General features: G+C 41.4%; 1 protein-coding gene and 1 pseudogene across 1 annotated transcript in view; one reads left to right on the forward strand and one right to left on the reverse strand.

Annotated features, from left to right (window-relative positions):
* Positions 1–3,575: 3,575 nt before the first annotated feature.
* The window catches only part of LOC116888398 (A-kinase anchor protein 17B), a 55,211-nt gene continuing 36,465 nt past the window's right edge, over positions 3,576–22,321 (reverse strand). Inside the window, 8 exon segments of the mRNA XM_032889675.1 lie at positions 3,576–5,502; positions 5,504–5,626; positions 9,366–9,434; positions 9,816–10,050; positions 13,560–13,666; positions 13,668–13,691; positions 18,451–18,597; positions 18,600–19,221. Coding sequence (XP_032745566.1) covers positions 3,985–5,502; positions 5,504–5,626; positions 9,366–9,434; positions 9,816–10,050; positions 13,560–13,666; positions 13,668–13,691; positions 18,451–18,597; positions 18,600–19,205 — 2,829 coding nt within the window. The 5' untranslated portion in view covers positions 19,206–19,221 and the 3' untranslated portion in view covers positions 3,576–3,984.
* Positions 13,798–15,498, forward strand: LOC116888927 (annotated as a pseudogene).

The raw sequence follows: 22,321 nt of genomic DNA on the forward strand, positions 1-22,321 counted from the left end.
AAATACACTTATAAGCAAGGGGCCATTCACTAGAATGTGGCCAACCTACCATGGGACACAGAGTGTTTGTTTTTTGATTCAGAACAAGCATTCACTTATTCCTTAATGTTTCTGAAATGAGTTTGTGGAACCCAAAAAGGAACATTTCAGCTCTAAAGTGCCCAGAGTTAAAGGTACAATCTGTCTTCATTAGAATACTTGGAAGCAGTTCACTACTTATTTTATGTACAAATACACTTAACTCTGGAATGATCAAAGGCCCATTATGATCCTAAGCTCCCTAGATTAGGCTCCCCATTCTGTACCCATATAGTTTTGGACATCTATAAACTTTAAGTTTCGTGCACAACTGAGAGAAGATGAAATGAATTCCTGTACCATTTGGCAGCACTGATTAAACGTGCTGTGTCAAACAAGGTGGTACACATATGCGGTCTGAGCATTTAGGAGGCTAAGAGGATAAGGAGTTCAAAGCCAGCTTAGGGTACAAGTGAGACCCTGTCTCAAAAACATGCGCTGAGTGTTTAGCTCTAAATAGGATCTCACCCCACCCACCACTAAGGTTCAGGGGTCATCACTTAAGAGGAGGCAGAAAGAACATAAAAGCCTGAGGCAAGGGAAAATACTGTGAAATGCTGTCTTCTGGACATGAGATGGCTACTGCAGGCATTCACAGCAGCTGTGGTTACCTGCCCAAGATCAAGCCAGCCACAACCCCAGTGTAAATGGTATAGATGATCCCCCGGCCCTACCCTATACTGAGGAACCATTGGCAGAGATTGTTGCTTGGAGAGGGGGAATCATTCTTTGCGATGTGGTCACTGATAGGTTTCCCATGTTCCATACAGGTACATATCCGAGGCAGATTTACACTGGGCTATCAGAGAAGGAAGACATTAAGTTGGAAAGGAGTATGTTAGGAACACAAGGGAAATGGAGAAGAGACATGGAGGTGGGGGGCAGATAAAACTCTTTCATTGTATACATGTATGAAATTCTCAAAAATAAGTTTTAGATGTACCTAAAGAAGGATGATTTTTGAGACTAAATGTGATTTCAGTTTATCCAAAATGAGTAAGAAACTGGCTTTCGGTTCCTCTGAACCTGACAGACAGTTCCTATCATAAAGGAGTAGAGTTAAAATACTGATGAGTTGAAAATGTTATGGGTGTGCACTGATCTACACAGTACAGTGATCAGTCAACAGTCACTATTGTCACTATTGACAATTTTATTTTTAAATATATGAAAATTAAATGTGCGTCATTTATCTAACAATGCACATAAGCAAAGCAGAGCGACATTAGTGTGACATACCCTACTACAGATAGAGACGTCCTCCGAAAGTGGAACTGATCACGTTTATTTTAAAATTAACACATTGAACAGTTTTGCAACAAAAACACATTGATTTGGTTGTGTTTTCAAAATGCCTAGGTTACATGGCTTTCTACCTGAGAAATTCAAACAAATGAACAAAGCACTTAGCAGACTTTTCCTTTACAGGATTAGCAGCACACACAAGGGAAGCATACGGAAACCCCTCTTTAAATCAAACAAGTTCAGGCCCTTTGTTTGAGAAGACAAAAAGAAGATCCGAGTAAACACTTTTCACAACTTAAATAACAACAGTATCAAGAACAAAAGTAGTCATAACAGTGTGTTCCATTACATTCTTTACAAAGCCGCCGAGTGACAAGCATGGAGTAAGCTATTATCTTTCTTGTGGAAGGCCTACACCAAAAGGGTTGACACAGATCTACAATGCATTGCCACAGACAGGTACAACACTCCAGGGGTCAGCGAAAGCAGTATTTTTACTTGGAGACCCTAGGTGAGCATTAAGCAAACAAATTCAACAGGACAAAGGTGCTGCATCAAAATGACTTAGCACTGCGTCTATTACAGGGAGCAAAGACCCAAAGTTCTGCACATGCTGCTTAAATCTGCAATTTTCTTTTCTTACTGAGCAAAAATGCCTAAAATCTTTCAAGAAAAATTGATCAAATGAGGGAAGAAACTGAGTGGGGTTTTTTTGTTTGTTTGTTTGTTTCAAAACAGTCAGCTGCTTTCTACTACAAACCCATAATGTTTTCTGTTTCAATAGAATAACATGTGGGGAGGGAAAGGAAGCAGATTTTTATTGGAGGAGAATAATGTGTTGCCAGAAAACTCTCTGACAAGATCTGAGCTGTTAGTGATTTCAAAGGCTACTTCGGGCAACATTACTTTGAACAGGAATAGTCATTGCTAGTCCTCAAAAACAAAACAAAAAAAGGCACTCTCACCACAGGAGCAATCTTTCAGAGTCATTAAGTCAAACCTAGTTTAAGAGTGAAACCAACTACTGGCTTCAAAGTGAGATTGTTCCTTTCTTAGTAATCATGTGGATCTGTTCCATTCCTTTCTGAACTTCGAAGTGATTGAACGATCTCTCTTCAAATAGGAATACGCAGATCAATGAAACAACCTGTGGCTTTTACTTCAGGTACATCCTAGTCATAACCACCGCAGACACCAGGTTGCTCAAGAGGCAGTTTAGGGGCACACAGTGTGTGACAGGATCGTAAGTAACCCCACAGACTGACATCCTACCTGCCTCTGCTAGCAGATGCTTTCCTGCAGAACGTCAAATTGAGACTGAACTGAAGTCGCCATGAGAATGCTAGCCTTCGCCAATTCTGTGGATTGGAAACAGCTATTCCTGTTGTTGCAGACAGTCTCTGAACTTCACTACTCGCCAAATGCCAGGTCAGGTACAGCGTGGCTGGGAAAATGAAGGTCAACACGCTGCCCTGAGGTCTTGAATCCAATGTAAGGCAGAGTTGTCCAGGCTTTCTACAGAGCATGCGCTGTGCTAAGGGGTTAGTCTGAAGGAATCTACAAATATCTCGATTTAAAAACACATTTAAGAAGTCCAAAACGAGTCAGCAAAAAGATAAATCACTTATTTAACATCGTTTACAAATTCCGCAGTTTTTCCACAGCTAGAAAACTGTGGCCTTTTCCTTCAAGTCTTCCTAACGCCATGGCATTGTTAAGGATTGAGGAGGCACTTGTTACTGTTCTATAAAAGTCAGTGTGGGGGATAGTCAGTGACTTTTTACAAACTGATGTCACCCAACCCTGAGTGAAAGGATTACATAGCCTGAAATAGAATACTGTCACAACTTTTCTTCCCAAGTGCCGTTACTGATGTGCCAGGATGTTTTTGATATTTCCTTTGCAAATCCCCCTGATTTTATAAATTCAATCCTGGTGCTTTGATGGAAAGATATGGGGTCCACAAAACAAACAAGAAAACTTCTAACGGTCCCAGCTAGTTAACCATCAAAGGGCAATCGGCCCCTTTTAGATTCTTCTTCTAGAACTGTCTGTAAATGAATGACTCCTTCAATACTATGAATATATCCATTTCCTTCTAGTGGGTCTTCATGAAATTCTAAAGTCATAAAATCTATTATATGTTCTAACCTCCGGAGCTCTTCTTTATCTAGAATTATTATGAAGTAAAATTTAGCAAGGTTTGTTACCATACATAGTGCTTCGGACCCAATCTATGGACACATCAAAAGATGCCTATGTGTCCACTATTGTCCCTTTGAAGATAGATGCCGGATGATGTTATGACAGCAAAAGAGCCATTGAAGGCCAAATCAGCCATCTTAATGCTAATCTGCTCCTTTACTGGCACCAAATTAAAGCTTAAAGTAAAATCTGTCCTTGGATCAAGAAGTTTTGCAATTATGTTGTTTCACCAAGCTTTAGAATCTAAGGTTTTCTAGGTCGAAAGCTTGCTGACATACATACCTGCAGTCACTCTGACCCACACTTTCAGCTTTGGCAAGAGGAACAAGCTTTTGCACTTGACTCTCTTCTAGTTCTTGCTCTGTGGTTGCTAACAACATAGCTATATTTGGTTTGAAGTTTTCCTTTTTGTCAACTGTTTCTTGTAAATAAGGGTGTTCCTGATCAAAGTGGCCATCAGAACATTTTCAAATACAAGGAGCCAGAGTAGCTGTCTCCTAAGTAGCTTCCATACTCAATGTGCTCCTGGTTGTCATCGTGACTGACATAGTAATTATCAGGATCGAGCATGTAATCTTCAGAACTTTCATATCTTTTAAACCTTCTTACATCCTGGTTATAGTCTGACTTCCATGGATTCTGCCTTTTCCTGGAGAAATATCCCAAACAGAATGCTCTAGCACGTTTTGGCGGCATTAATGGCATAGGAAGGGGCCTGTATTTCACATTTTGGTCAAACACACTGCTACTAAGTCTCCTTCTCTTCCTCGTGGTGTTCTCTGCTTCATCACTGGAACTGGACTCATGGTAGTAACCTTCATCACACATGTATTTGGGGGCTACTTTTCCCCTAGTTTTGCTTACATTCTTGTCGACTCTAACGGAATCACATTCATCCTCAAGCCACGAATATCTCAGTTCATACTTGGACCTTTTACCTGGTGCCCTAACTTTGTGTTTAGAGTATTTTTCCTCACTGTCATGTTTCCGCTCTGAATATAAGGTCTGCTGACTCGATCTGGTTTTCTGTTTGCCCCTACCGATTCTGTCAGTACCAAGAGGTCTTTTTTCTGGGGAGCTATTATAGACAGCCACAGACCTTTCCTCCTCTTCGTTCATGCTAAGAGTTTCACTGAAGCACTCAGAATCGCTACTAATTTCCTCCAAGAAATCTGCCAGTGGCAAACCTACATCTACTGACCTTAATGATGAGGAAGCTGGACTTTTTCTGGTGTGTTGAGAATCTCTGACTCCATGACTATGGGTCTTTTCCACAGGATAGTTCTCTCCCTCAGGCGGAGACAGGTGCTCATCAGATTCACTTGAAATGTCTTTGTAATGGTTTTTTAACTTCTTAGTAAATTCTTTGGCATGATTCATCTTGCCTGTCTTCTGTGGCTTACTCTCAGGACCTTTCATATACATCTCCGGCCAGTCCTGCTCTTTGTCCTGTTCCTTCTCTTGCAGGCTCTCCACCACATTCAGACTGTCTGAGTGGGACCTCTGTTTTCTTAAATAGATCTGAAACCCATCCCCCTTAGCGTAGACATCTCTCTGCCACTGACACGTGCACGGTAGGTGACTTGCTTCAAGACAGAATCGGGCATACTCTGGAGTCTGATAATAGTTTAATAGATAGTCAATAAAATCATCTGTTTCATAGATCTTCTGTTTCCTGCTACGGTTTATCACAACTTGTCTAGAAGAATGGGATTCATTAGCACTGCATTGGTCTTCCTTTTCAAGGGACTGATCTGGAGTCACTGTACTCTGCAAGGAATCCTGGTCAGAGACCAAACTGTAATCACACCCATCGGTTAACCCTTTTCCAGTTTCCTCTTTTCTAGCTGAATATCTTACTTGTTTCACTCCGGGGCTGTGTGAGGATTTCTGTAACTGAGTCTTAGTTCTTTTCTTCACTTTTTGTTTTTGTTTACCGTCAGACTTGGGAATCTGATGCCTTGGCATTTCTTTTCTGGTCCAGAAGATGCTGAGTGTTTGATTCTTCTTCCTCTGGTGATTTCACTGCGGTCCCTGGGGTGTGATGAGCGTCAGACTCCATAGTACCAACCTCCTGTGGATTACACTGTGTGGATCCCTTTAAGAGAAAAAGATTTAATGATCTCTCATGAAGACTCAGATGGGGCCAGAAAGATGGCTCAGAAGGTAAAGGTGCCTGCCTCTAAGGCTGAGGATCTGAGTCCCAACCCAGAGACCTATACGAGAGAAAGGACAGACCTCACCTCAGCAAATTGTCCTCTGACCTCCCCACACACACACACAGTGGCATGTGAGCCATCCCCATTCACACACAAAACAAACAAACAAAAATATACATAATAATTCAAAACAAAAGACAAGGAAATTAAAATTTTCCAAAAACTGGGCTGGTACTGCTCTGAAAAAAAAAACAAAAAACAAAAAAAACCAACCCAGGATGGGTCCAAATTAGGAGTAATACTGTACGAGGAAACTACTAAATTAAAGCGTTTTGATCTAATAAGAGCGATTCTTATGACCATTCTTATGCCATGGCACTTAAAACACCTAACTTTTTATTTGCTCAAAAAATTGACAAGCCTACTGTTTTAAGTCTTGCAATGGCTGCTAGAGAAACAGAGGAAAACGGAATGCTTTGTAGCCCTCAGAGGAAACCCTAGTACAAGAAGAGACACATGGGTGAAACAAGTCCAACAAGGTAACTGACTTACTAAATAAACTGTCCCTCTATTTCATACTCCGATCTTTCTCTAGGGATTGCAAGTTGATGATGTCTCTAAGTGGAGCCACCTGGCCTGCCTCGTTAACATGGAAGGCCTGGGGAACGAAGGTTCAGTTCAGTGGTGGAACATATGCACCTAACAAAGACAGCAAAGAAACGCCAAACAACGAGTAGAAAACAGCACTGTGCCCAGGAATCTGCCTCTGGTCAAGTCTGATACAACCTGCTCTGAACAGCTACAGAGTAAGGGGAAGACGATGCCTGCACAGCTAATCTCAGGAAGGTTTGCTGTGCATTCCCACTGAGGTCGGCCACACATCAGAGCACAGCACCTCTCTAGTAACTTGTAATCAGTGTAAATATTAATGGGTTTCAGAATTATGCTCCATACCCCTTTTAAACAGGTAGCTTCTACAAAAAAGTCACACTTGGACATTGTCTTAGTTACGGCTTTACTGTTATGAACACAACATGACCAAGGCAAGTTTTATAAAGGACAACATTTAATTCGGGCTGGCTTATAGGTTCAGAGGTTCAGTCCATTATCAAGGCAGGAGCATGGCAGCATCCAGGCAGGCATGGCTGGAGAAGCTGAGAGTTCTACATCTTCATCTGAAGGCTGCTAGCAGAATACTGGCTTCCAGGCAGTTAGGATGAGGGTCTTATAGCCCATGTCCACAGTGACACACCTCCTATTAGTGCCACTCCCTGGATCAAGTACATACAAACCATCACATTCCATTCTCTGTCTCCCACAGGAGACCAGCTGGGCAAACTCCAAATTCTGCATCTCCATGTCTGATGTCAAAGTGGTCTTCAGATCTCCACCTCCTTTTTCTTCTGTGTTGACTGCAACAAACTTCTTTCCCTGTGTTGGTTCCACTCCCTGTTAGCAGCTTTCCTCAGCAGATAGCCCACAGCTCTGGCATCTTTAACATAGGCAGCTTTGATGTTACAGCTTTTTGTTTCAATGTCTGGGATCTACCCATGATCTTCTGGGCTCCTCCAAAAGGCTGGTGTCACTTTCTCCAGCTCTGTCCTCTGTAGTACTCTAAACTCAGGTTGATCCACTCCACTGCCACTGGTCATCATCCCATGGTATTGGCATCTCCAATATGCTGGGGTCTTCCACTGTAACTAGGCTTCACCAATAGCCTCTCCTAGGCTCTCTTCATGGTGTCAAGCCTCAACTTCTTTGCATGACTCCTTCAGTCCTGGGCCATCAACTGCAACAGAGGCTGCACCTTCACCAAGGGCCTTCCATGGCCTCTCACAGTGCCCAGCCTCAGCTGTTCTTCATGATCCTTCATGCCTTCAAAACCAGTACCACCTGGGCGACTCTTAGACATTACTAACTCTAGCTAAAGCACAGGGTACAACCTTGGCTATCTCTGGAACACAGCTTCTTTGTGCTCTCAGAAAACACTTCCCAGAAGATTTCACCTCAGTGACACTGGTCTCTTCTTAATCACCACTAATTTTTTCACTCCAGTTAATCAGCATCAACTGTCCCAGTAGACCCTTCTATTTTTCACTCTAAAGCCAGAGCTACATGCCCAAAGCTACCATGTTCTGCTGCTTGCTGAGGCTGGAACATGGCACCCCTTTATTCTATCACCAGCTGTCTGTTTCCTGTATCCCTCACTTCCTAAGCTTGGCTGTCCTGGAACTTGCTTGATAGATTGACCTTGAACTCAGAGATCGGATTTGGCATGTGTCTCCTAAGCACTGGGATTAAAGGTGTGGTACACCAAGGTTGGATTTAAGTTTTCTTCACCTCGAACTTGCTCTGTCCCTGACTGGACTTGAACTCAGAGATCTGCTTGGCTTTGTCTCCTGGGATTAAAGGTGTGCACCACCATGCCTGGATCTAAACTTAGCTGGGAAGGATCTTGCCCCAAAGTCACACTCCCTTAGTTCAATTTAATATCCTTGAACATAGGACTCAGCTCCATTTCACTTCCTGATGCCCCTTTAATACTCCAACCATATATTTTATATTTTCCCTTTCTTAGCTTGCCATGTTTGTTCAAAATGCTCTTCATGAGACTTAACCAGAGAACAAAGTCTCTGCTGGGCTTTTTTGAGACTTCTTTTGCCAATGCAATTAATATAAATCTCTTCACCTTAGCCTCAAGGCTTAAGACAAGGACAAAAAGCAGCCACATTCTTCACCAAAATACTATAAACGCAGTCTCTAGACCACATACTGAAATTCTCCTCTGAAACCTCTTGGGCCAGCTCTGCACAGTTCAAGTCACTCTCAGCAACAAAGTCTTCCATAGTTCTACTAGGACAGCCCATTCAGCCCCACTTAAAGAATTCCACTGCTTTCCAAATCAAAATCCACATTCTTCCCAGCAAAAGCATGGTCAGGCCTATCACAACAATACCCTAGCCCCCTTTACCAACTTCTTAGGGTTTTACTGCTGTGAACAGACACCATGACAAAGGTAACTCTTAAGGACAATATTTAATTGGGACTGGCTTACAGGTTCAGAGGTTCAGTCCATTATCATCAAGGTGGGAACATGGCAGCATCCGGGCAGGCATGGTGCAGGAGGAGCTGAGAGTTCTACATCTTCATCTGAAGGCTGCTAGCAGAATACTGACTTCCAGGCAGTAGAATGAGGATCTTAAGTCCATGCCCACAGTGACACACCTACTCCAACAAGGACACACCTCCTAATATTGCCACTCCCTGGGCCAAGCATATCAAAACCAGCACAGACATCACTAAGGTAAACTAAAGTCCAGTCTAGCTGGGCTTGCTATCAATATTCGAAGTATGAAATAGTTTTTTTTTTCTGATTATGCTTTTACCAAGTTCAGTTATCCAGAAGATCTATAATTAACTATCCATAGTAACGAGCAAGAGCTTTCCATGGCAAATAGGCAGAAAATTCACTTGATAGAAGAGTGGCAGCAATCATTCTTCCTATTTAAATCTGCATATAGACTTTTAAATGAATATTTCAGAAATATCTCTGTCTATTATTCTAAGGTATCTGTGATTCTGGCTATCTCTAGGAGCCCACAGAAGGATAGAAACACCTTAGAGAAATAAAAAAAAAATCTATGAAGAAGCAAATTTGTGAGTTAGGAAATTCCTTACCAGACAGTTCAAGAGAAGGCTAATGTGTGTTTGACAAGGCTCAAGGTTCTTCTCTTTTCTCATCCAAACCTGTTACAGATAGATGGATGAATGAAGTTACTGGAAGGCTACAGAGAGAACACCCTACCACACCCACCCTTTGTGTCCCCCTAGCATTTTTCTGTCATATCCATTCGGGACACAAACAAGAAGATGAAGTAGCTAAAGTCACTTAAAGTTTAGACACGGGAAGTGAGGGCCAAGTTAAGACAGCCCTGCTTTAGAGACTGGTTTTAGAAATGCATGGTTGGGGTTATGGGAGAAGCAGTCGATTTAAAGGAAACCCCTATGAAAGCCACGAGTCTTCCACGCAGTTCGCTGTTGGTGGAACAGTACTTAGAGCCAAAGGTTAGGCCTCGGAAAGACTAGTACCTACGAAAATTAAAGAGAATAGTTAGGAAACAGCCTTACTGCAATTTTCTTCAGAAGTACCCGAAGCAACCGAAGAGCTTCAACCCGCCTCCGAGCCAGCAAGTACTTCCGCTCCTCCCACTCTCCGGAAGACTCCTGCTCTTGGCGAGCCTCAGACTTGGCTTTCACTTTTTCCCTTCTTTGACGGTGTCTCTCTCTTTCCTTCAGAGCTCGCCTCCTGTCCCTGGCCTTCTTTCTCTTTTCTTGGGCTTTCCTTAATTCATCTTTTCTTTTTCTGAACAACAATTAAGATTCATCATTCATTCAAGCAATAATTATTAGCCATTTGGTCTCACACCCATTCCCCACCCCGAAGAACTAATAATCATTTAGGCTTCCAGAAACCTATGTCTGATACCCTCAGGACCTGGAATTGACAACTCATGGCAAAAAACAAACAAACAAACAAACAAAAAACAACGGGGGGGTGGGGTGGTGGCTCCATCAGTAATGCGACTGTCTTGTACATACAAAGACCTGACTAAGCATGGTGTGTATAAGCATGGTGTGTATTCCTTTAATCCCAGTGCTGGGGAGGCAGAGACAGGATCCCTGGGACATACTGACTAGATAGTCTAGTTACAAGCCAGTGAAAGATTCTTTCTCAAAAACAAAAACAAAACAGGTGGACAGCATCAGAAGAATAACAACTGAGATCCTCTGGCCTACACACACAGACTCACACTCACATACAAACAAACAGACACACACACACACACACACACACACACACGCACGCGCGCGCGCGCGCACATACATACATACATACAAAAGAAATAAAACACATGTCCCCTAAAATAAAAAATTAGTCAAGGGAAAAGACACAATTTTGTGTGTAAAATACAAATCTATAAGGGATACCTTATAGACACGGAAGGAAGGACAGAAAGAAGGGAAAGAGAGAGAGTTCTGGTAATTTTATATGATGTCCTGAAGAACAGGCAAGAAAATGAGCAGCAGTTCCTATTGTGAAAGCAGGAAAAGGGCTATAGTCTGAAATCACAAAACTAATTCTAAGACAGCTGAAAAGCTCAGAAAAACAAACAGGCCATGAAACCAGTTCACCCAGTTCCCTGGCAGGGGAGGGGAACCCAGAGTCTCAGACACAGTGTGCCCTGGTAAAACAGGACAGTCACCACAGTCACAGAAGGATGCCACAGTTCTCACAAGCCTTAAGTCCAAAGGGAGGATTTGGTGTGACAGTGATTGCTCCTGCATGCCAGATATATAGTAAAGACAAAATCCATATTGCCCTGCTTCATAATTTGGAAGGCTATATATAATCAGGTGTCTCCTTGAGTGGAAGCCTATCATTTGAGACTGGACATGCCATGCTGAGAAGTTCAGGCAGCACATAGGCTCTGACTGGAAAGAACATTGTGATAGGTGGGCCCCATTCTTTGTGGCAAGGGGTAGTAGACTATCACCTACAGGTAACTGGAAACTCAAGGCCTGGGTTAGTGGGTGGCTACCTCTCTGCCATGGGTTTTGGTCAGCAGGACTGAGAACTGTGAAGCTCAGGTCTAACAGGCCTCTCTCACATTTCCACAGCATCCTTCCTTTTATAGGAAGGATGGACATGATTTGAAAGCACTGAGACCCATACATACTTTAGTAGGGATCTCAGTTCTCTGTTTGCTTCCCCACTGGGCTACACACTCAGAAGACACTCCTTGGCTTGGATATTAGCCCCTATGGGGTATACAAATCGAAGTTTCTAGAGCAAATGAGAATCTACCCAGTACACAAGCTGCAAAGTGGACAGAGATGGCTCCCGATATACAAAAAACAAAAACAAAAACAAAAACAAAAACAACAACAAAAATGGACACCCCTATAGTGACTGTAGATCCACTGAACAACTGAGCCTTGACAGGTCTGGGCTCAGCCCCTGTTTGAACAGTATGAAGACAGGAGACTTCAACTTTAACTGAGCACACCCCTCCACCTAGCCAGAAAGAAGCTGTTCTAATAGGTTCCTGCTATTTACTCACTCATTCAGTGTGCTTGGTGCCCTCAAAGGCCAGAAGAGGGAGTCATATTCTCTGGGAGTTACTGGCAGTTATGAGCTACCATGTGGGTCCAGAACCTCTGGAAGAGCAGCCAGTGCACTTAACCACTGAACCATCTCTCCAGCCTCCTCATTTATTAAAAATTTAACTGCTTGTCCTTTGTGTTTTCCCTTTTTTTTACTCTAAGATTACATGTTTGTATGTATCTATATAGATATATTCTCAATGGAAAGAGAGCCTATGGAAGAAACGCTTTTCCAACTATGTATCCAAAGGAGTTAATAATACATAAAATATATGAACTTTCAAAACTATCAAAAATCAAATTATCCAATTAATAAGTGGGCAAATACATTAATATATAATTCTCAAAAGGCGAACAGATGGGAAATAAGCACATGAAACAATATCTAATAGCTATCATCATGCAAACCAAAACTATACTAAGAATGGCGTAAAGACATGGCTTAGCAGTGGCGAGTGCTGGCTGCTCTTGCAGAGGACCCAGGCTCAGTTCCCGACACCCACGTGGCAGCTCACAACTGCCTGTAACTCCAGCTCAAGGGAACCTAACATCCTTTTTGGCCTCCACAGGAACTAAGCATGCTCAAACTACATGGTCAAAAACACACATAAAAAACATTTTGTGCATCTTAAACTCCACCACGATTCATTCCATTTCATCTCTGTCAGAATGGCTATAATAAAGAAAACAAACAACTACAAATGCTAGAAAGGATATAGGGGCTAAGGGAACTAGATAAATTCAGTTATCAGCTCATGAAAACATGGGAAGAAATAAAGGGCTATTAACTGGATCCGCAGTTAGCCAGAGGACAAAGGATTATCTAAATGGAATGTTCAGCCTTCAGAACGAATAGTACCTTGAAGTGGCAGAAGCTCTGGCCAAATTGCCTACATGTGACCAGCTAAAAACGAGAGCCATATGGAAGAGTGTCCTTAATGGTTTTTTTTAAATAGTGTGGTTTACATAAAAGAGAAGGGACCAGGAGGTCAAAACTGGGTTTCCAGAACCCTATAACGCTGGTATCTGTCCTTTCTTGGCAAATGTTTGGCAATGGTCTAGGTAGGCAAATAATCTAGCTAGCTAAGCTGAAGCCCCAACATTGGTAAGTAATGTGGTGAGACTGAAGGAAGAAAATAGAATACCCCAAATTCCCAGTAAGAATTCTGGCCAATAAGAAAAATGATGGCCCCAACAAATCCATGAGTCTCTTACTTTGATTCCTGATCATTTTAGAGACAGAAAGCTTTTCCATGTTATTTTTTAATTTTTAATTGGGTGACTAATTTTTATTGGCAAACTAATAAAGTTTCTAATTTAGTAGATCAGGATTATCACTATAAACTTTCAGCTCATAACTGTAGCCCACCAATGGGATGCTTGCCTAGCAAGTACAAGGCCCTGGGTTCAAAGCCCAGCACTGAAAAAAAAATTCCTCATTCTCTCTTAGAATCCTCTCCCCCAGACTTCTTAATCTGGCTGGTCCCATCCTTCTTACTCATTCTCACTTCCAGGCACACTGGTTTCTTGATTTTCTCTATTTTGTCATCTGCATTGTATAAGACTGTCTTTGATAGAGTTTTTGATCTGTGCCAAAGCCTACCCCTCCCTTCCATACTGTCTACTGAATCTCACTATTTACCTAAATGAAATAGTCCAAACATCAAAAGGAAAAACCTCTTCAATGATAAAAATCAGCCCACTTACCTTTCAGCTACTTCTTCTTCCCTCTTCTTCTCTTTTTTCCTCTCTTCCTCCAACTCCTGTAATTTTAGCCTTTCCTGATTCCTCCTCTGTATGGCTCCTTCACTGAAAATGTTTGGTTGTATCAAACATAACCTGTCCCAAGACAAATTAGAAAGACTTGTCAAAGGCTAGATGAATCCCAGACCAGAGGGAGGAAGCTAAAACGGTACACCGCGATTCCAAACCAAATGAATGCGAAATGCCCTCTTCGAATCCCAGCCACGATGCTCTGCTGCTTATGGGCCCAGGGCTGGATGGTACGTGTAGGCACTAGGATGTTCTTTGGCAAAACCTTTGAAATACAACATCAAATTACCATTTTAATTCGATATGACTAAACTTAAGTGTTTCACAATATTTGTTGGTTAATTTTTATTTAATTCTTGATAATTTGATACATGTTTTCACTATATTGTGAATAGAGTCACCTCCTTGCCCTCTCTGATTACACTCCCACTCTAACAAACCCGCACCTCCTTCCCAACTTGGTCCCCTCCTACTTTTATGTCTTCCATGTTTTGTGCAGGAGCTTACTTTACATATGACCATGGGAAGCATCACAGGGCAGTCTGGACATAGGTCAGGAATATATTACCTCTAGTAAGCCATACAAGTCAACCCGATTGATGAGTAGTAGTAGTTGTTGTTTTTTAAGTCAGCAGAGGTAAAAATAATAGGCATGCCGTGGAATGGGTAGGCAGAAAGGAGACAAGAAAACTAACCTAATGTGATAGCAGATGAAATTACATGAATTATCTTGAAATATAATGAGTAAGTGGGATAAGGAGATATTCTCATAGGCTAAAAGAGGCAGATGCTCTGTTAGCTCGTCAGTATGCAGGAGGTCTTTAGTTTGATCCTCAGCACCATGAATAATAAAATAAACAGGAAAACTACTTATTGAAATATACACAAGAGGACTGGTGATGAAGCTCAGTGGTAGAGTGCTTGCTTGGCATTAGCAAAATCCTGGGCTGCATCCCCAATGCTGCATAAAGGAAACAATAAACATGCATGAAAATAATTAATTCACAGCCATGGTTCCTCTTAACACAAGTAGCTACACACACGCACACGCGCACACACGCGCGCACACACACACACACACACACACACACACACACACACACACACACACACGAGAAACTGAAAATGCAAATTCATGCCAATGCCAAAGACTGGCTTAGAGAAGAATTTAGCTGTCTTTTCCATTGTTGGGTTAGGCCTTCAGGGTGATAATCGATGGGTGACAAGCCTCCTAGAGAGAGCTACTAGGGTCAGCATGTGCTGATGCCTGTGCTGCCAGGCTAGTGTACGACCAACCCAGAAATGCAGAGTTCTTGCTTGAGTACCCCAGCTGGTCCAGGGGACTGAGCTTATTGGTTCCATGGGATGTATGCATCAGGCCACGGCCCTTGTTCCCAGCCGATGGTTTGCCATAAACCTGCCGGAAGCCTGCTGAATGTCTAAAGGCTGCTGTACTTCTGCCTAGGCCAAGTGATGCAAGGCTGTAGCTCCGAGCAGCTGAGTGTTGCCACAGCTAATTTTTTCCAGAACAAATTTCCAGTGTATGTGGTCCATTGGCACTTATTATGGTTTCTCTGGTGTTGGAAGTGGGAATGCCCATAAGATGGTGGTGAACACAAGGCTGGAACCCATAGTGCAAGAATGTGAAAAAGGTCCAAAGAATCACATATCACGTATACCTCCAAAGAGGACTTTTATGAGGAAATCCTCAATGGGGCCACTGTTGCCTACCTTGGCCCAGAAAAGAACTTTGATTCATTAGCACCACATATTTCAGTAACTCATGAGATTGAAGAAACGACTAAATGACTAGATTTATCACAACATTTTCTTCCAGGTTTCTAAAGACAAAATTATGAATGGCCATGGATGAAAATGACCTTATTTCTTCATTCACTGTTTCCTAGTATCTCGCTGTTCATAAACTATGGAGTCCTCATCTTGATTGTATTTTTAAAGGCAAACATTTTTCTATAGCTGTGAATTAAACAATACGATGTAGTTACTCTACTGTGCTCCAGTTGGTAAGTTCGGTGCATCCTACTGTAGTAGTAAACTATTCACTTCGAATTAAGAGGTTATTAACGCAGTAAGTTGGTTAAAATGAATCACTACAAATATAAATATATGAAAATAAGATGATGTATACAAAAACCAAGTCAGTGATTTGAGACAAAAACCAAAAATCTTATGGTAAAATACCAGCCTACTTGTATAGCATAAGCTACTAAGCAAGGCAAGCTTGAAAGTTTGATAATTCATTCTAAGCCTAAGGAGGAAAATCACCCATTTTTGCTATCTTGTGCATTAGTATATTGTTGCAGGCATGAGGACTTTTATGAATTTTGTTTGACGGCTTTCCCATGTGAGGACAGTTTATTGTGCTGTCTCTGTATCTGTGTGTTGTGTCCTTAATTCCAAGTGGCCTAGATTCCCTCTGCCTATCAGGGGTTTTTTGTTTGTTTGTTAAAGATGGTGTTTTTCTGTCCCACAGATCTCGGGGGGCTTTTGTGTGTGTTTGTGTTTTATAATACATCATTCTCCTTTTCAAAACAGTAGCTATTCTTTTTCTTCAATACTCTTCTTCCTTTGGTTCTTTCTACCTTGAAAGGGCTGTCAGGTTTTCCCATTAGCAATGGCCTGAAATTGTACATTTAAGAGACTGCATCTATACTGTTCTATTCCATCACAATAGGAATCGTGACTAAGTGTGCACCTGTGTTGTGCTCTTAGGGTTCTGCAGGATTTAAATGACACCTGCCTGAAAACCTAGCATTCAGGAGAATGAGGCAGGAGGATCATAAGCTTGAGGCTAGACTGAAGCTACAACAGAGTGAGTTTTGGACCACCCCATCTCAAAATAAAATAAATTAATTAAAACTAAAGGTAAATAAACGAAATACCCATCCATTTGTATGCCAGTGTCTTAACACGAAGTACTTATTCTCCCCTAACCATACTAATAACTAATTAAAATATGAAACAATTAGAAGATTTTTTAAAAATATATGATCATATGTTTCAGAGCAACCCTAGGCTATGCTGGCTGTATATGTCCAGTATAATTTAATGCTAGACTAGAGGGGCTTTTTGTATTTGAGATATAGAGTTTTAGTCAAATACCTTGTATTTTTCCTCCTACTAAGTATAACTTTTGTCAATTGGGTCCTTTGGTTTGTATAAGCCGAAAGTAAAAATCTTGTCATGTTAAGGAACTTCAATTACAGATTTCTCTGGGTCTGTCAGATAGTTCCCTATATTCTTGTTCATTTCACGAACAGATTTTCTGGTGGAGAGTGAAGTATATAGAAGGTAATTTCTAAAGATTTCTCATTGTAAATCATTTCTGAGGTGTAGGAATTAATTATAATTACTGTGAACATAAGCACTTACAAAGCCTATAGGAGAACATTAAAACTGTCAGAGAAGGAATGGAGTAAAGGAGAAATTTGAGTGGATTTATATATATAATACATGCACAAATAGACTACAATCAGACTAGTTTGTATATGTGCAAACTGCATTATCCAACGTTCAGACACTAAAAAGTATAACAATCCACCGAATTTCTCCACAGAACCTAGGGCTTCGAGGATGGCAGGCACGCAGGCCACCAGCTCAGTTACATCCACTGCACCAACTACTATTTTCTTGGAGACTTGAGTCTCAGAGAGTCCAAACTGTTCTTGAATTCCTGATCCTCCTGCTTCCGTATCATAAGCCCTGGCGTAAAAGACATTCACTGTCATTCCTAACTGAGCATATATTTAATGTTATAAATCCCATACGTAGAAGAAGGCTCAATTATGAGTGGCTTTGTGTGACAAAGGGAGCAGCTTTCTATTTCTTAGTAACTATATTTTCCTTTAGCATGTGGCACTTCTGTAATGTTAGTTTAGTTTATGTGTATGAACATTTGGTTTGCATGTATGTTCATATTCCACCTGCATGCCTGGTAACCACGGAGGCCAACAGAGAACTTCAGATACCCTGGAACTGCATTACACAGGTTTGTGAGCCACTATGTGGGTGCTGGGAACCAAACCTTGATCCTTGCTCCTTGCTCCTTGATCCTCGTTCCTCTGCAAGATGCTGAGAAGATGTGTCTCCAGCTCCAGTGTTTTGATATTTTATTGGCACCTTATCTTTTGCTAAATAGCCATTGCTCTTTTTGAAAAAAAGTATATTATTTAGGTATTAGCTAATCGTGTGCATTTTCCAAAGTTTTTATATCGTGCTTATATATTATAGAAAAATTACAATAGTTCCATTTTGATAAGTCTAAATGCTTCCAGGCCTTGAAACAAATCTTGATGAGTGTAAAGAAAACAGAAAGATGACCAAAGCAATCTCAGACATCAGTGAAGTAGCATGCCTACATAGACAGGCTGGATCTGAAAGCAAAGGTCACGGGCCTTTGGGATTTTGATTCAAGGCAATGAGGGAGAGAAGTGCTCTCCTTGTGATTTCAGACTTCATGACTCCCTATCCCAGCAACTTGTCAAGTACAACAAGCATAGGTAATAGTTCCACAGGAGGCACGAAGAATCCTTTACTGACCTCTTAAAGCTTGGGCAGAGCCCCAGATGGTACGAATCACCGCTTTAAAATCACAGCGGGTGGGCTACCTGGGTTCAGAAGCTTGGGTGTTCACATTAAGACTGTGTTTCTTCCTACACATACATGTATAAATGATAGCATGCATCTCTGCATCACCGACTGATCAGAGCCTAGTGGACCCTAAAGACATTTAATTTAGATGCTTCTTTCCAACACGGGCCCAGGATCAGTAGAATAGTGAAACTGAAGTCCGGATCCTTCTTACCTTAATATTACATGCCAGAGCTTTGCCATCATCTCCTTTAAGCATCAGCTTCATTCCTCGAAGGGATTCCATGGCTTTTATGAAGTCAGTTGACTCCTGGTATTGTATAAAGGCTTCAAATGTTTGCAAGCCAAAAGTTAAAAAACCCCAAAGCTCCCACCTGTCATCACTTCTCTGTAAGGGTCAAGCATGGGGATATCCACATTCTTGATCTTCCCAAAACTCTCAAAGACTACTCGAAGGATCTCTTCACAGGGCTTCTCTCCGCTGGAGCCTTTAGGTGCAAACCACTTACAGGGCAAGCCTTCAAAATAGATTGAATCAGGGCTCTTATCATGGTCTTGTTCTTCAGCTCCCTCAATCACTGAGGCCTCTTTCCCTTTTGGAAAGTGTTCCCACTCTCCCTGGGCATCTGTGGCTATGACTTTTAAGTCAGTTTTCAAGCCATTGAGCTTGATGATCTTCCCATGTAACTTCGCTTTCAGGATCTGAACCAAACTTCGTGTTTCTGCCTCACCCTCAAACCGGATGAAGTCTTTTGTACTCTTGGAGAGTCGCACTGTGGTGAACTGGTCAGGGCAAATCAGACTTTTCAGTTGGTCAAGAACTTCCCAGTTAGAGAAGGGCCTCACGGGTTCTATACATTCTGGGAGCAACACGTTGATCATTAATTTTGCTATAGGCTTGAGGTAGAGGTGCTGAGCAGCACAGAGCTCTGTTGCCTCAGAGTTATCATAAACCACTGTGACTGTCATGGTGTCCTCACACCACCTTAGAGGACAAAAGAGAAAAGTTTAATACAGATGGAGCAAAACACAGATTGGAACTGTGAAATGGTGTTACCATTGCTAGTCTTAGATCCAACTGATGGAGGGAAAATATACTAAGAGTAGAATTAACATAGTACCTTATAGCTCTTGAAACTAATAAACAATTATAGTAGGGTTATAGGATACAAGGTTAAACAAAACAGCCAAGGGAGAGCCTATATGCCAACAACGCAGTTGAATTCGGTACTTGAAGCATAATGCCAATCCAAGTATGGTGGCTCCTGCCTGCAATCCCAGCACTCAAGAAACAGAGGCACCTGGATTGTTCTGACTTTGACTTCATCTTGACCTAAATAGTTCCAGATTATCCTGAACTACAAAATGGGACCCTATCTAAACTTCCCCTTTCCTCCAACAACAAAACCCAGAATGCATTTACATTAGCACCAAATCCATGAAATGATTAAGCAGAAATCTAACAAAAATATGCATAAGATCTATACAAAAGAAACTATAAAACTGTGATGAAGGGTTGGAGATTTGGCTCAGTGGTAGAGCGCTTGCCTAGCAAGCGCAAGGCCTGGGTTCAGCCCCCAACTCTGAAAAAAAAGAAAAGAAAAAAAAACTGTGATGAAAAATATCAAAGAACTAAGCATGTGCAGTAAGTCAATTCTTCCTAACTAGATCTGTATGTTAAACAGAATCCCAATAGAATTCTTGACAAGTTATTTTCTGGATGAAATATAAATTCTAAGGCCAGTACATGGTGGTCCACACCTTTAATCCAAGCTTTCTGGAGGCAAAAGCAGGCAGAACTCTATGAGTTCAAGGCAGCCTAGTTTACACAGAGAGTTCTAGGCTAGCTAGGACTATATGAGACCCTGCCTCAAAAGAGAGAGAGAGAGAGAGAGAGAGAGAGAGAGAGAGAGAGAGAGAGAGAGAGAGTGAGTCTGTCTAAAGTTTAGGCAAAAACAAATACCTAAAATAATCAACTTAGTATTGGGTGGAAATGTTAGACTTCAAAAGCAATATAACACCATAGTTGTTAAGATGGTACAAATCAAAGAAAAGACAAGTAGATTTATGGAACAGGATAGAAAACTCAAATAGATTCACATAAACTATGAAGAAGTTAGCCAAGGTAATCTTTTCAATGACTAATGCTGGAACAATAGATATCTAATCTAAATATGGGCCAAAATGGGCTGGAGAGATGGTTCAGCTATTAAGGACATGTACTGCTCTTGCAGAGGACCAAAGTTCAGTTGACTCAAAATGGCCTGTAACTCCACCTCCTGGTGATATTACACCCTCCTCTGGCCTACACAAGCAACTAGACCCCTTCATACATATCACCACACGTGCCCGCACATAACTAGTAACAATTTTTAAATGAGCCTGTTGCAGGATATTTGATCACTTTGTGACCCCCGAGATTGTATTATTTATTGGATAAAACCTGTTTCTAATGTGGTGCATCTTAGCCATTAGCACACATTTAATCCTTCTGGCTGGAATACAGATATGCCCTTAGTACACAACGTTAATCCCAAACAGTAAAGGTAAAGTTTATAGAAGGAAGCATCCATGTTTGAAAGTGATGTCTAATTGAGCATCAAAGTGACGAAATCAGAAAAATTTGACGGAATAGGTTATGCCCAACTCTCACAAGAAGAGAAAGGAAAGAGAAGCTACTTCAGAGGCAATGCAGAGAGACGGAGAGCAAGCGGTTTTCCTGGGATAGTTTTACAGAGACCGGGTGAAGAGAAATCAAACTAGACACAGGTGACGACAGAAGGAGCCAGAGAACGGGAAGGAGACAGAAGATTAGAACACATTGCCAAAAAATGAGTGTGAGGCCAAGCAGAGCAACTCAGGAAAAGCCAAGAGAAGCAAGTTTGAATCCGTTTGGAGAGCAGTTTGGAGCCAGCCACCCAGAGCTCAGAAAGCTAAGTAAGAGCTTATTTAACAGTACGTCACAGAGGCTGAAAACATTGTAGGCCTAGATTAGATTGGATGAAGGCTAGAAGCTTTCCAGGACTAGGCCTAGGTTAGCAGACAGAGGCAGTAAGCCTCTGAGATAACAATTATCACAGGTCAATAATAATTACTTTTACATGAGGCAGCCGAACAGGTTTGGGAATATAGCTAAGTGATAGAACATTTTCCTATCATGTGCATGGCCCTAAATTTGATTCCAACAACGACAGAAAAAAGGACAAAAGATCTTAACAGATATCTCCCCCAAATTATACTGATGGAAAAATAATCTTAAATAGTGCCTCCCCAAGATTAATTTAAAAGTCTAGGCTACATTCTTTTAAATAGGTTAATGGAAATTAATTTCTAAATTCTTTTAGTACAATTTTTTTTTGTGATGTCAGGAAATAAACCAAAGCCTTTGCACATGTAAGACTAGTACTTTACCTCTGAACTACACCCTAGCGCTTAGCTTTGATATTCAGAAATCATCAAAATGATCTCGAATCAAGAATGCTTTGGAGGAAAAAAATGAATTACTATAAAAGATAACCGATTTTCCTAAGACCTGATTGTCAATATTACAAATTTTTATTTTATTGATTTATGTGTATGGGTATTTTGCCCACATGTATATGTGTTGCACCGTGTGTGGGCAGTACCCATGAATCCCAGAAGATAGAGTGAGATCCCCTGCAACCAGAGTTACACACAGTTGTGAGCCATCATGTGGTCCTGAGAATCAAACGTGGGTATTCTGGAAGAGCAGGCAGTCCTTTTAATTGGAGCCATTTCTCCAGCACTGTCAGTCATTTTTTTTAATGACCTCTGAAAATCTCAGCTAAGGCAATTAAGAAAGAGAAAGGAGATAAAAATCCAGTGGGAAGGGAGGAAGTCAAATCACCCTATTGCACATAACATTATCTGATCTACAGAGAAGCCTAAAGACTGTACCAAAATATGTTAGAACTGATAGACAAGTTACAGAATACAAAATCAATATATAAAAGTTAGTACTGAGGGCTAAAGAGATGGCTCAGGAACTCAGAACACTTGCTGCTCTTTTAGAGGCCCAGGGGGGTTGGTTCTCAGTAGCCACATAGCAGCTCACAACCATCTGC

Source organism: Rattus rattus, chromosome X (genome assembly GCF_011064425.1).
Source record: "Rattus rattus isolate New Zealand chromosome X, Rrattus_CSIRO_v1, whole genome shotgun sequence".
Classification (NCBI taxonomy): Eukaryota; Metazoa; Chordata; class Mammalia; order Rodentia; family Muridae; genus Rattus; species Rattus rattus.